Below are 15,686 nucleotides of genomic sequence, written 5' to 3' on the forward strand. Positions count from 1 at the left end.
TTGCTTAATATTGCAGAGGGCCACAAAAAAGGAAATTATTTTAGAAATAGGAAAGGAAAGGAAAAGGTGTAGGAGAAGTGCTCTAACAGTATGCCAAGCAATTACAAGAAGGGGTGCAGAAAGTAAGAACGGACCAGTCCATAATTGCAGAAGTGCATTAATTGTTAAATTGTCATGAATGGTGATGGTGAAGCTTTCCAGAGAATAAGATTTTGAACAATCAAGGTATTTTAAGTTTTCCAATTTCCTGTTTTTGGAAGGAGTGGTTCCAGGGTGATCATCCATACTACAAATGCCTTAGATAGATATATTTTGAGCTCATTTTAAAAGCAGATACCTAAAGGGAAAAAGAAGACTCTGCTGACTATAAAGGGGCAACTGAATTACTAGAATATCTAGGTCTCTCTTGTATTTCTAGCTCACTGGAAAATGAACCACCAGAGGCTGTGCTAGGGGAAGAGCGCACAGTCCCTGTTTGCACTGTAGCACACCTTCGATTAGGTGCGCCAGGAGCAAAAAGGGAGTGTGCGCTCGGCGAAAACAGGGACAGTGTGTCCTGTTACTGGTTATGTAGTGAGTGACTGCACCTGCATGCAGGAGAGTGTCTGGGGAAGGACTATGGGATCTTTTTCTCCCCCTGCTGGAGCCATCTCCAGTGGCGCACAAAGTGTGCACCACCTTGTTGTGGTGCACAGTCAGTACCCTTCCCGATGACTTCTTTGCCACTGTATTTGCATCCATGATCGCCCATACTAATGAGGCAAATCCGCTTCAGGATAATGACAGTGCTACATGTGCATGTGTGTTATCTGCATTGCAGAAGTGCCTTACAAGAGTCTGAGGTCCTTTCTACAATACCAGAGTGCCCTTGGGAGTGCAAAAAGCATGCACACACAACCATTATGAATCTGGAGCTCTTTATGTAATGCGGCCTCAGGTAAAAGTTCTTCTTTTACTATAGTGGAGGCTGCAATAGCCCGTAACGCAGAAACCCTTACACCATGGTATGAGGGTGTCTGCATTCAAATTGTCCTGACTCGAGTGCACCAGTGCAGGGAGAGAGCAGAAGAGTACCATATCTTAGATCTCTCCCATTCACACAGTACATCACAGCTACTTTGCTTGCTGCCCGGCATTGTGTGAATTTTTGGTAACTATGCCCGCAGTACTTATTATGTTGAGTAGCAATACTAGGAAAATGCCAACTTGGCCTCAATTACAAGATCCACATTTGAGGGAAACTCTACCGATCTATTTGTACGAACATTGTCTGTCAAAGAACATCCAAATGGTGATCCCTATTGAACTGCACACAGTAAAGCTACTTCAGTGAACAAAAGCAAAACAATTTTATCATTTTTCAAAGTTATACGGCTCGCACCTTTTGTGTATTGCCCTTCATCTACTAAAACGAGAAAAGATAAATAAGGTCCACTGATTTCTTTTTTGCCCTAGATATATTTTACAAGCGTAATTTGTGTATTTTGGGACAGAGTTACCAAGACTGTTGTCTATGTGGATGTGAATCACTCTTTTAGAATTCCTGGCTTTCTCATGAATTTCAAGAGTAAGCCAAAAGCATTCCTGACTTACTTTTGGAATTCGTGAGTACTGCAGGAGTATATCACAGCAAAATCTTTGTTAATCGGGCACACATAGTATAAAGAAAAGCTAGATATTGTTAGAGCCCAGCTCTTTATTTATAGTCTGTTTATTGTTTCTTAATTCAATAAGGCAAGAATACTTTTGGAACTTACTCCGGTGAAGGAGCTAATGCACTACAAATGGAAGAAGTATGGTTCTAAGTTCTTTCTCCTCTGGACCTTCCTTTATGTGTCATACACAGTCCTCCTCACCATCTGTTGCCTTCACCGCCCATTGAAACCAGCAGATTCTCCACTCGACCAAATAACAATCAAAGTCTCAAAAACACTACGGGTAAGAAGTAATTTATATTTCGTGAAACCTCAGCTATTGTACAATCACATTTTACTTTTCAATGCAAACCTTAAGAAAGATGGTAAGTGCAAATAGGCCTTCTCCATCTGTGCTCACAGGACCTGGAACAATATTATTTTCAACATCAGAACCGCCCAACCCACGCTCATTTCGGGATGCAATTAAAGATCCATCTCTCTTTGGAGATCAAGAGGGGCACAATTTACAAAGATTATTTGTAAATCCACATACGTACATGTATTCCTACACACATGTGTGAATATTTGAGATTTGGGTATTTACATACATTCATAATGTGGCATCACTGGTTACCTGGTGTACTAGTGAGAATGTTATGTGACATTTACTATTTTTCCAATGTGGAGTTGTCCACACGTAATACAACTTTGCATTGCAGATAGGTAGCCCAGGCACTTTTGTTTAATTTTCTTTTTTTGCATGAATATAGATTTCCCAGTGGGGAAGCCACTTCTCCTACACCCTCATGAAAGTTGGGCTGTTACAGTCCGCTTACCACCCTAGACTTGTATTTACTACAGCTGGAGTAAATCACCAACAATGTCCTTGTTTAGAAAGGGTTGGAGCGTAGTTTGCAAATGCCAACGAACTCACAATCTGTGGGTGTTCACAAGCTCGTAAGACAAATCATTTCTTGATCCACCTATCCATACCCCATTGAATATTGTTTAGTACATTGTAGCTGTATACGGCTGTGCAGTAAAACCATTTACTCCGCCTGGGTGTATCCTTTTGCAGCTTAATTGACTTACAATCATAATTGAGTCATTTCCGGTCTTAGACATAGGTTTGCAGCTGTAATGACTTGGTGAATTGGACCCTACATCTTGAAACATTTTAATCACCTCCGTCAAGTATTCTGACGCCTTATAAGCGACCATATTACTAGTCTCATACTCACATTTCATTTGCTCTATAACAACCTTTTTCACTTTACATGTATCCTCGTATTCATCACATCCATTGTTTTAGCTTCATTTCTCATCAAATCATACTTCAGAATGAAATCTATGATGGAGAATCTTTTTTCAGCATACAAGGTATTTTAGCACTGCCATTTAGGAGCCTGCTGCTTAATTTATCATATAGTCACAAATATGCTGGAAGTCATGGGTACTGCATAAGTTTAGGGGAAGGAGAGGGCATTGGGGCTACCAATATAAGGCACCTAGGGAAACCTACCAAACTTGTGCATTTTTCAAACTAGAGATGTAGGGGAATCCAGGATGGGGTGTCATGTGGGGCTCTCACCATGTTCTGTTACCCAGAATCCTTTGCAAACCTCAAAATTTGGCCAAAAAAACACTTTCCCATCAGATTTCAGTGCTGCAAATTCTGGAATCTGAGAGGAGCCACAAACTTCCTTCCAAACGGCATTCCCCCAAGTCTCCCGATAAAAATGGTACTTCACTTGTGTGGGTATGCCTAGTGCCCGCAGCAGGAAATGCCCCAAAACACAACGTGAACACATCACATTTTCCCAAAGAAAACTGATGTGTTTTTTGCAAAGTGCCTAGCTGTGGATTTTGGCCTCTAGCTCAGCCGGCACCTAGGAAACCTATATACTATTGGAAACTAGACACCTAGGGGAATTCAGAATGGGGTGAATTGTGGGGCTCTCATCAGGTTCTGTAACCCAGAATCCTTTGCAAACCTCAAAATTTGGCAAAAAACACCTTTCCCTCACATTTCAGTGCTGCAAAGTTCTGGAATCTGAGAGGAGCCACAAAGTTCCTTTCACCCAGCATTCCCCTTAGTCTCCCGATAGAAATGGTACCTATCTTGTGAGGCTGTTACTAAGGCTAGCATCCCAAAGGCAAAAGCATTACATCCATGTTGGATTCAATGGACAGCATCTCTGACAGGCACTGATGTTGATTATATTTTCGATCTAAAACTTCCAACCCAAGAATTCCTTCAATATAAACGTGAGTACCCCATGTACGTCTTGCCTCTTGGTCAATACGGAATTATCATTTACACTGATAGTTCAGCACAACCAGCTGTAGGTACCAAACATTAATACTCTGGTGCTTCTGCAGCTGTTAGCAGAGTAATGAGGGTTGGTAAATTCCACCCTCAATGTACGTACAAAGAGACGCTAGGGGACTGCACCACACAACCTGCAGAGCTTAAGGCTATAATTTTGACACTGGAACACACGGATCCTGAACTTTCTATTTTGATTGTGTGTGATTTGTACTACTATGACCAATCCTTAAATGAATATTTACACTACTGGTGCATGAACGGGTTCAGAGATTCAAAAGCGAAACACAAATTCTTCTGGGGAAGGTTAGCAGATTTCAAAGACAAGCTACCAAAGGCTCATGTAGTTCAATCTTTGGCCATCAACATGATGGAATACACATTGTACAAAATAATTTGGCTGCAGTAGCTCCTGCTTTTGTTGCTGTGATTACTCATTCTCAGACAAGAATGGATGATGAAATACTGGCTCCTGTGAAAGCTTCGGCTGCTGGCAAGCCATTACCAAAAGCACACACAAATAAATATTCCTACCACTTGAGTGCCCAAAACATTACATCTGCAACAATTACAGGGGTGGTGATCCCATGTCCCTCCCAACCAAGATCATATATTAGATCTCATCAAAGCAGAGTTTGACAGTTTGCTTTTGCCCCTGCTGATGTGGCGGCCCCCATCTCTCTATTGCAAAATGCTTCAGGTGGCCAGGTCTGTACAATCAGACCAAACAGTATGTTCTTTGGTGTGACATCTGCCAACAAATTAAAGATCTACCATCAAATGCCCACCACAGACACCCCACTTGGCTTCAAACAAATCATTACTATATGTGTACCTGGACCATTGCAGTCCCTTACAACCTGATGGTGCATACAGATACATCTTAATTGCTGTAGATTCATGCTCTAGATTTCTGTGGGTATGGCACAATGATCTGCTGATGGCCAAACTGTTTTTAAAGATTTGAAAGTCTACATCGGGACAGATGCTGTTGTAGCATTCCACTCGGACCAGGTCCTTGCCTTTGCCTCCGGGGCATTTAGGGACAACATGGCACATTGGGTGTTCTCCCTAACGTCCAGAGGGAAATTCATTCATGGAGCAGAAAAACCGAGACGTAAAGCAATCCTCAACAGCGAGGGTATTAGGTTCTGTTCGTAGTTGGCTTCATCACATGTATGGAGTCCAGAGAGCTCTAAATAATCTGACCAGAAGGTCCTTGGGAGGACGTACCCCTTATGCGGTCTTGTTTGGGATTCCTACATATGTCCCAGACCTTCATTGCCCTGGCACGGTGGTGACAGAAACACCTTTTGACATAAGTGAATATGTCACTGTTTTACAGGAAACACAACAATTCTGTGATGAAAATTAATCTGCCTGCCACTACCTTGGGATGAGAGATTTGTCAACAACATCTACTGGCTGGATTCCTAAAGTCGGGGATGTAGGGCATGAAAAATTGCTGTAAAGAAGGAGTTCAGCCTATGATATTGAGCATTGGTTCCAGTTTTAGGAATATATGTTACCAGAACTGTCATTGTACCACTACTGACTGGTTCTAAAGAAAACTGCTTTGTTTCAATTGACAATGTCAAATTGCATCATGTGGTCGATCCTGCACAGTAGACCAAGAGGATTCCTGGGCAGTTCCCTTGCCTCTCTCACTACTTCCTGGGATATACCTCTTCAAGCACTCAACAATGCTTCAACACTGAACAGTGCTACAGTTGTCCCTCTGAGCATGGGGAGGGTGGAAAATGAACTTTTGCTAAATCCTGACACCACTTCACCGACAAGAAATGTCCAAGATGTAGATCTTTACGATTCCACTGAAACACAAACAGATTACATTGTTTATTATGAATCACCAACATTGACTACATCTACCAGTTCTACACTGGCTCCAGTTTTTGCACAGACTGCTTCTAGTTCCTTTGCTGACATTGACGACTTTTCTTCAAATTCTTCAGCAACTGTCATCTGTATCAAGAGTACATAAGCTTTTCAGCTGGCTTCAAAAAACTATTTGGTTTGTTCATCATACTATTTATACATACTATTGTCATTGCTTGCCTTTCTGCATTGTGTTGGTTTAGTCACTGTTTCTTACTGCTGATACTTGGTCACTATCTTCCAGAACGCTCTGCTGTTGTACTGGTGCATGAGGTTTTAACACCTTACCTATCATCACATAAGGTACGAAGAGACTTGTTCCTTGTGAACATTTCAGCAGTTCCAATTCCCAATGGAATTGTTTGGGATAAAGTACATTATGATATATTTGGTCCTACTGAAGTAATTCAAATTCCATATGTTTTCAAAATATCTGTGAATGATGTTATGATATCAGGGGTTGGTTCTGATGGTTTGTATGTAAAAAAAACAGTTGATTCTAAGCTTTCTGAGCTTGAATATTATACTATGAAAGTGAACATGTTTATATGACAACTGCAAATTATGGGGAAATGTTCTGTTGTCATCATTACGGGCTTTATTTTCTTCAAAAAGCTGGTACCCTGAGATTAGTTTGTAATTCACACAATGGGAACATTGTCCAACTCCCCCAGTGGAAAGTTCCAAACCATGGATAGACAAGTTTACATATTTTACTCGGCACAATGCTAAGAATGCTGAGTCATATTATTGTAAGTGACCTTCCTCTAAAGTGAGTAAAATATTGCTAACCAACGCCAATTTGATTTATTCAGAATTCTCTGTTTCCCAGCTGGCCTATAAAGGCTATCAGTTTTGGAAAAAAATGATTGATTTGAAGAGTGTGTTGGCAAATACAGGGAAGGGAAGTTTTATTTAGAACATGTCTTATTCCTTTATATATGATATTTTTTAATGACACTGTTCAGCAAAGAACTTGCCTTGGGTTAATGAAAATAAAATAACTGAATGCGCCCAGTATTCCCACCTTTGCAAAATTTGACAATTAGCAAAAGATTTTATATGTCGCTTAAGAACAGTTTACTAGTTTGATTCAGAACAGTATCTTTAATTCATAACTTTCACATTCTGAGGACTGGTTATTATGGCCAGTGGACACAATTGGTTGTCATGCACATTCTGTCAACTCCACAAGGGGTTTTAGAGTGAGCTGACCTGATTCTCGTTACATCATCACACAACACTCTGGTATTGTCACCACATACAGGCCCATGTTTATACTTTTTTAGCGACGCATTTGCGTCATTTTTTGACACAAAAGCGGTGCAAACTTGCAAAATACAATTATATTTTGTAAGTTTGCACCGTTTTTGCAAACATTGTTTCCGCCCGCCGGCCCACAGGAATGCATGTCCGGGACATTGATGGTGGCTCCACATGGAGTTGCCGCCAATGCCTCTGTGCGGTGGGTGCAGCTGCACCCATCGCGCAGATCGTGATGGGGCACTGCACAGGGGCCCCTGCACTTCCCATGCCAAGTACATGGGCAGGGCAGGGGCCCCAAGGGGTGCCCCGGTGCACCCCTTCCACCAGCCTTTCCCTGGCAGGGAAACCCACCAGGGAAAGGCTGGAGAATGAGGAATCATTATCCGAGGGGCAGAACCCCAGAATTGGAATTGCGTTGGTCTCTGTCATTCAGACCAATTCTCACTTGTGTGGAGCTACTTTTCTGTTGCTTGTAGTTGCTAATGTGCACCAAAAGTGTGCCTTGCTGTGCAGCTCGTACAGTCTTTGGAAGCTGATCTGTTAACGTCCTAGATGAGAGTTCATTTACGAACATGCCCATTGACACAGTGGTTGTTATGAGAGACATCTTATGGGCCTCCCCTTGTGGATGTCATGGCTCCTTCTACATCTGGCACTGCACAGAATGCTGCCCCTTCCGCCCGATCCATGGCTGAGACATCTGCACATTTGTGCTCCGTGAATATTACATGTGAGGAGCTGGTCACCTTGTTGCCTGCCATAGAGGGGTCCTTCCTGACTTCTATCTCCATTGATAATATTGCAGATTTCCTGCAGGGTCATGATAATTGCCGAATTATACCTTCGGCATTTTTGATTTATATTCTAAATTGTCCTTTTAATTGGCCTGCCTATTATCCTGCCATGCTTGTCAACTTCAAAATTTTTATCTCCTTATGTATATTTTGGTGAGCTTTTAGTCATTTTTCTTTGTAGTGTCGTTGTTTTAGGTCTTGGGCCCTGCACTCTTTTTCGACAATGTGGAGGCTGTTTTGGGTCCATTTTAAAGCCTTGCTTGGGTCCACTTATTATAGCCTAGGCTTCTGATCTGTGCCCTTTTACCTGCTTTATTTCATTTTTTCATTTTAAATAATTTTAGTGAATCTTGCTTCTAACAGGGATATTTTATTTTTCTAATCAGCTACTATTCTGCGAAAGTGTTGACATTAGTTCTTTGCACAACAGTTTCATGCTGTACCTTTGCCCAAGGCTGCACATAACTGGTCTAGTAATACAACCACAAATGTGCATAGCCAACCTATACACTTCTGTCAGGCCTCTTTCTCACAACACAGCACATTTTGTTATAAAATGTCATGCAGGGCAAAGAAGGTTAGAGAGGTCATTCCAGCAAGAGGAGCCACACTATGCTGTGCCATTTTATTGCCACTTTGCTTACCTTAGCCCTGTCTCTACAACCAACTGAGGAGATGGCAGTCAAACCCCTGCTTTTCAGGTATGGGGTGGGTGTTCCTTCCCTGGACTAGTATTGGCAGAGATGTACTACCACTGCTATGCTCTCGCTAGACGTGTAGGTAAGAATATGTAGGGGTTTGGGGACATATGCTTATTCCATTATGCTAAGATTGTTTATCAACTTCTTACTTATGGTAACCATTTTTATTGTGCTATCGCAGCTAATGCATTTTGCATTTTTTCATAGATTACAGTCTTTTCAATAAACATATTGAAAACTGTCCTGCATGTCTTTGTCTGCTTGTGCTTGTGTGAGACTTGTTTTAATGAGAGAAAAGGGTTAGACCTGCCAACCATGACTTCCTTGAGAAGTCGGAGTGTCATGCATCAGGCTGCCACAAATCACCTTTACTTTTAGGTTTGGGTGAGGTGCTGCTAGCTAGCTGGAAAGGGTTGGGCTGACAGCTACCAGACGGTGTGGGATCAACTCAGTCCTCTACGCACTGTGGTGCTGGTGCTCAAAACCAGCAGTCTTGTTCCCCATAACAAGAGTCCTATGACAGTAGCCAAAATAGCAAGAACAAAAATATTAACAAGTAAGTATGCATAGATTTTCTATACCTAACTCCATACCTACATCCCTTAAAGATACATTATATATATGCCGGTGCTCGCGTCAAGGAAGGACGCATTCCCTGTATTACTTCACCAACAAACGACTCAAAGTCATACGCAGCACTCACAGGATACGTGGATAGTCTTATTTAATAGTAATGTGAAACGATTACGCCCAACACCATAAGTGTGTGTGTGTGTGTGTGTGTACTTACATATAACATATTAACATATATCATCAAGGTACATAGAAGGGGAGTTAAGAATAGTAAATCATTACTGCCCTATATGTACTTATCTTTTGACATTTTTGTCCTCAATATTTAGGCTACATTATTATACATATTCTGGATATGACTTCACATTATATTTTGGGCACTGATGCTTCTTCATGCATATTCTACATTTAACCAGATACAAGGTTCTGAATGAACCATGAGTTGGTTGGGTTGTGGTATATGACTACATCAATCTCAAATACATCACTTTACATCACTTATCACTGCAGAACTGGTATTACTTCGCCAACCACTACATCGTAAATGTACGTCTTCAAGTATTTTACCACTGCCCAATTCAAATGTAATTTTATAGTATGTGCAGGTGTAATTTATATGGATGTGTCATAGCACACACCAACATTATTATTTTCAAATTTCGAATTTAAGTCTTCAGGTCATATGCTTAAAAGCCATGCTCACGTTGTTTATGAATATGTACATTTCTTTCCTTTCTGTATTGTAGCAATGCTAAAATATTAGTTCAAATCTGCTAACGTGTTTAATTTTAGCGTAGAAGCAAACTGGCAATTTGCTAGAAATTATACCATGCATTTTTATAATGCATTTTTGTCTGGCTAGCTGAATTAGCCTCTTAAAGGTTTTGCCAGGTCATATATGGAGAAGATACAAAAAAAGACTGTAGGAAATATCGAAATCTTTGTGTAAACTATTAATTAAAATGAGTTTATGAAAACAGGGAGTAGTGAATAAGCCACTCTAAATGTGAACACTATACCTCATTCCGAGAACTGTGGAAAAACCTTTTTTGGGTTGCAAATTTAAATTTGCCAGGTTCCACCTGGCACAACTCAAGAAGGCAAACATCGCAAGTATCATGTTGTATTTGTTGAAGTAAGAAAAACATGCACAAGTAGCTCAGTGTACTCATTTCCTATTTCTGAAACACAGACTATTGTGGCACCATGCAACTCCAATTTTGCACTTAGGGCAAGATTTATACTTTTTCACGCAAAACTGCCTTAGCGCAGTTTTACGCAAAAAAGTATAGTGCCGGCAAGCGCCATGCCCTTGAAAAGGATGCTAACAGGGTGGGGGAGGCGTAGGGGAAACCGGAGCTTGTGCGCCGAATTATGGCGCTACACTGTTTAGAAGCAGAAAAATGCCTCCAAGCAGTGTAGTGCCATCTTCTGGAGCACAACCCCCATGGACATAGCTCCTGTCTTAGTAGAGACAGGAGCCAAGCCCACCACCCCAATGGTCATGCCCAGGGGACAAATGTCCCCTGGGCATAGCCATTGGGGCCAGCGCCGTGCAGGGGGCCCCAAGGCAGGGCCCGAGCGGTAAAAAATAATAACAAAAAATACTTACTGGGACTTACCTGGGATGGGTCCCCCATCCTGTGTGTGTCCCTCTGGTGTGGGTGTTCCTGAGGCCAGGGAAGGACACCTGTGGGCACTTTCCATGGTGTCTGACCATGGAAATATGCCTAAAGGTCATCTTTCACCTGCCCATACCTGAACATTAAATAATGGCGCTAAGCAGAGACCCCCATTCCCCCGTGGTGGATTTTAGCAAGGGGGGATAAATATGGCGCAAAGGACATATCGTCCTTTTCTGGGCAGGAACGCCTACCTTGCATCTCATTGACGCAAGGTAGGTTTTCACCTCCAAAAAATGACATTAACTCCATTACTTTGGCGCTAGATGTGTCGAGCGACAAAGTATAAATATGGAGTTAGGTTTGCGCTGAATTAGCGTAACAAAATGATGATAATTCAGCGCAAACTGAGTATAAATATGGGCCTTAGTGGGTTCAAAATTATGGCATCTGTGTTTTTCTCAGATTTCATAATTTGGCCCTATGTATGTTGGGAACAAACTGGGAAATGGATAAACATGGTAGGCCGGCCCTTTTCATTTCTTTGAGAATTGCCTACCAGTTCTCAAATACTCTGTACCTCTTACTGTGAGACAGTGGATTATTGGTTAGGGTGGATGGTACTCCACAACATGTAATAATGTGACTATTCTTGTTAGGTCTAAAGTAAAGGTTTCAGTAATTTAGACCTGATTTACACCCCTGGCATCGAAGGCAATCCCAGTCTCTGTCAGTTCTCTAGGTAAAAGATGGCAAAAAGTTTCTAACTCCCAACTTTTGGATTTTGGGAAGGAAGACTACACTCTAACACTAGCCAAGGGTTGCAGAATGTCAGGGACAACACTTGAGTGTCACAACTCACTCCAACGCAAGCTATGAGTATGGTCCAGGGCAGGTCTTCTTGAAATTGGTCAGCTGGGCTCTTTCAGGAAAGTGGTCTTCATGCAGCTTTTGTGTCTCTGAAGACAACTGGGTGTCAACCAACCTTCGAGTCATCTTTTTTGATCTGGATACAAGTGGGAGCAGGTCCAGCCTCTCAAGTCTCCTTAAAGGTCACAACAATAGGTGCTGTCCTCTTTCTGTCTTCCATAAGTCTGGTAGTGTTCTTATCAGGCAACTAGGGATACCACATTTATGTGGGTAGTGGAAAATCCTGGCCACTCTCTAACCACTGGTGTCAAAATTCCCAGGAGTGACCCTAACAGCTTTTGCAGCTCTTCCTGTGTGTTTCATCGTAAACTATCCCACAAGGTCCCACATTACCTAAAACCAACATGGCAGAAACTTTCTAGTCCTAGGCAGAACTTCTGTGTCCACCCTAGATGTGTGAACAAACCCTCCCCTGTGGTCACTAAAAACTGGTTCTGGTGGCAGCTCCTCTCACACCAGGAGTGGTAACTGTCTGGTTACCAGGACAATAGAGAGGGCAAGCCCAGGTGTGAGCTACATCTGCCAGAAACAGGATAGGCATACTGGGCAAATCGCAGATTGTCATCCTGTAAGGGGAAGGTCAACCTGCTCTGTTTAATCTCTGCAAGCAACTTCTCACCATATCAAGGAGCTGTTTAGCTCTTGGGCACCCAGACCCCACCCAGCAATCACCAACACCACAGATTCACGTTTGACCAACCTCCTACTCTCCTGGACCCTGACAACGACAACACCACCATCAAAATCATGAACACCATCCACTCCGGCTCTCCATCTGACCCCTGCCCTCACCACATCCTCAACAAAGCAAGCTCTGTCATCGCACCCCAACTACGGAAGATGATCAACAGCTCCTTCGAGTCCGCCACCTTCCCGGAGAGCTGGAAACATGCCGAGATCAACGCCCTACTCAAAAAACCCAAGGCGGACCCAATGGACCTCAAGAACTTCCGGCCTATCTCCCAGCTCACCTTCTCGCCAAAAGTCATTGAGAAGGCCGTCAACAGACAACTAATCCGCTTCCTAGAGGAGAACCACACCCTGGACCCTTCCCAATCCGGTTTCGACAGCAACCAAAGCACCGAAACCGCCCTCATCGCCGCCACCGATGACATCAGAACCATACTGGACAGCGGCGAAACCTCTGCCCTCATCCTCCTGGGCCTCTCGGCCACTTTCAACACCCTCTGCCACCACACCCTATGCTCACGCCTCAGCAATGCTGGAATCCGCGACTGAGCCCTGGACTGGGTCACCTCCTTTCTCTCCAGCAGAACCCAGAGAGTCCGCCTCCCCCCATTCTGCTAGGAGGCCACCGAAATCATCTGCGGTATACCCTTGGGTTTGTCCCTCAGCCCGACCCTCTTCAACGTCTACATGGCCCGGCTCGCTAACATCGCCCAATCCCACAACCTCAACATCATCTCATACGCTGACGACACCCAGCTGATCCTCTACCTCACCAAGGATTCCACCAAGACCTGCCTCCATGAAGGAATGAAGGCCATCGCCGAATGAATGAAGAGCAGCTGCCTCACACTCAATTCGGACAAGACGGAAGTCCTTATCTTCAGCTCCACCCCCTCCGCATGGGATGACTCCTGGTGGCCTGCCCCTCTCGTAACCGCTTCGACTCCCACCGACCACGCATGCATACTAGGATTCATCTTGGACCCCTCAATTGTCCATGACCCAGCAATTCAACGCCATCTCCTCCTCCTGCTTCAACACCCTCCGCATGCTCCAAAAGATCAACAAATGGATGCCCACCGAAACCAGAATAACAGGCACACAAGCCCTCGTAACCACAAACTGGACTGCGGCAATGCCGTCTACGCAGGAACCACGGCCAAACTCCAGGAGAGGCTGCAACGCATCCAGAATGCCTCTGCACGCCTCATCCTGGACATCCCCTGCCACTGCCACCTCACAGACCACCTGAAACACCTGCACTAGCTTCCAGTCAACAAGAGAATCACCTTCAAACTCTTCACGCTCACTCACAAAGCACTGCACAACACCGGACCTGAATACCTCAACAAACAACTCTCCTTCTACACCCCAAACCAGCATCTCTGCTCAACTGACCTCGCCCTCGCTACCGTCCCACGCGTCCGCAGAACTACAACCGGTGGTAGATCATTTTCACACCTCGCCGCCAAAACGTGGAACACTCTTCCCACCCACCTGTGCCAGACCAAAGACCTCCTTACCTTCAGGAAACTTCTGAAGACCTGGCTGTTCGAGCAGTAGCAGCACCTCCCCCCACCCTATCCCCCTCCCCTCCTCAGCGCCTTGAAACCCTCATGGGTGAGTAGTGCACTTTACAAATCCCTGGTTGATTGATTGATTGATTGGGCGACACTGAACACTGGCAGAAAGGCACATTTATCTCATGCAGAGGAGTGACAAGTTTTGAAAAAGTGTAGTTTTCAAAATCATGATATAAAATCCAACTTGCCCGTTAAGTTTAATTTTAAATTAATATTAAAATGAGTAATTGAATCATTTTTCGAGTTACTCCCAAACTGAAGTTAAGCGTGATAAGGTCTTATAATGTAGCCCAGTGCTATCCTATGAGAGATCCAGCCCTTTGGGCATTTAGGACCTACATTAGGGATGGCTTATAAGTATTAAAAAGGAAGATTTAGGCCTGACAAAAGGTTTATTTGGCCACGTCGAATTGACAGTTTTAAAACTGCAACACCCACTCTTCAGGGGCAGAACTGGAGACATGATTTGCATTGTCACTTAAGTGGTGGTACAACATATGCTACAGTCCTCTGGTGACATTTACATTACAGGCCCTGGGTACACTTTTGTACCATACACTAGGATCTTACACGTAAGTTAAATATGCCAATCGAGAGAAAAACCTGTTCCAATGTGTTTTTGGGAATCTGAACAGGGGCCTGGATAACAAAGTCCCAGTGCACAATAAGTTACAAATGGGTGTGATCACACAAAAGGAGCCATTTCTCACACTTAATAATTAACAAGAAGTGTTAATGGAGTACGGCCAGTATTGTGTTTGCCGTCACAGATTAAAACAAGATAAACTACTTTACAAACTTTTTCTGTTACTATCATTAGAATTGTTTATTATATATTATTTTCCATCATAAATAGACCTGTGCAAAATTGTGAAATTTCATAAAATTGTGTGAAAATGACACAAAATGTTGTGAAATTTTAGTATATCTTGTAAAAATCAATCTCTAGTACATACCTTACATTCAAAAGTCATAGAAACTACCTACAAGGGAAGGGATCCTTCTGCTAGTTTGGCCATTGCAGAACAAAATTGGGTGAAATTTTGCATCAGAATTTTCAGTAGTGTAATAACAATTTGACATAGGCCTAATCATAGACTGGGCAGAAAACTCACAACCGTCTCTTGAGTTTCATAATTATGGATGTGGTTTAGGAAATGATGGTCCTCACTTTCACTGGTGTTGCTTTGATCCTTTATCAGTGACATGTCAAAGCCATCTAGAATTCTTATGAAGAAAGGAAGGTGAGCTCTCTGACAGGATGACTCCTGCTATGCTGGCATCCTCCAAGGCTAGATGTTATACACTTCAGGATGTCTTGCCACAACTATATAATTATTTCTGGTGAACAACTTGGTTGCCTTTTTGACCAATCAAGAGACAATAGCAAAGTTAAAAAAGCTACTTGAGCACACCTTTCAACTATCATATGCTAGATACTAATAGAAATCATTGCAAATTTGATACCTTTACAATAGAGTTGTTTATTTAGTAATAAATCCTTGTATTATTGTGGGTGCTTGCTAATTCCTGTACCATGAGAATAGGGTTCCCCAAACTCCAAGACTTCAATTCGGGGTCATAACAAACATGGAGCAGACAGACAAAAGGCTGCCTGAGTTCTTGAAGATTATGAGGAATTTCCACATTACACCATTACTGTGG

The 15,686-nt window shown here is 42.9% G+C and overlaps 1 protein-coding gene across 2 annotated transcripts in view; it reads left to right on the forward strand.

The window, feature by feature from the left end:
- The window catches only part of LOC138265473 (transient receptor potential cation channel subfamily V member 6-like), a 298,739-nt gene that overhangs the window by 141,560 nt on the left and 141,493 nt on the right, over nucleotides 1-15,686 (forward strand). For both annotated transcript variants that reach the window (XM_069213213.1, XM_069213215.1), the window contains one exon: nucleotides 1,735-1,938. In XM_069213213.1, coding sequence (XP_069069314.1) covers nucleotides 1,735-1,938 — 204 coding nt within the window. The remainder of the gene's footprint in view (nucleotides 1-1,734; nucleotides 1,939-15,686) is intronic.

The sequence above is a fragment of the Pleurodeles waltl genome, chromosome 11, assembly GCF_031143425.1.
Source record: "Pleurodeles waltl isolate 20211129_DDA chromosome 11, aPleWal1.hap1.20221129, whole genome shotgun sequence".
In the NCBI taxonomy this organism is placed as follows: Eukaryota; Metazoa; Chordata; class Amphibia; order Caudata; family Salamandridae; genus Pleurodeles; species Pleurodeles waltl.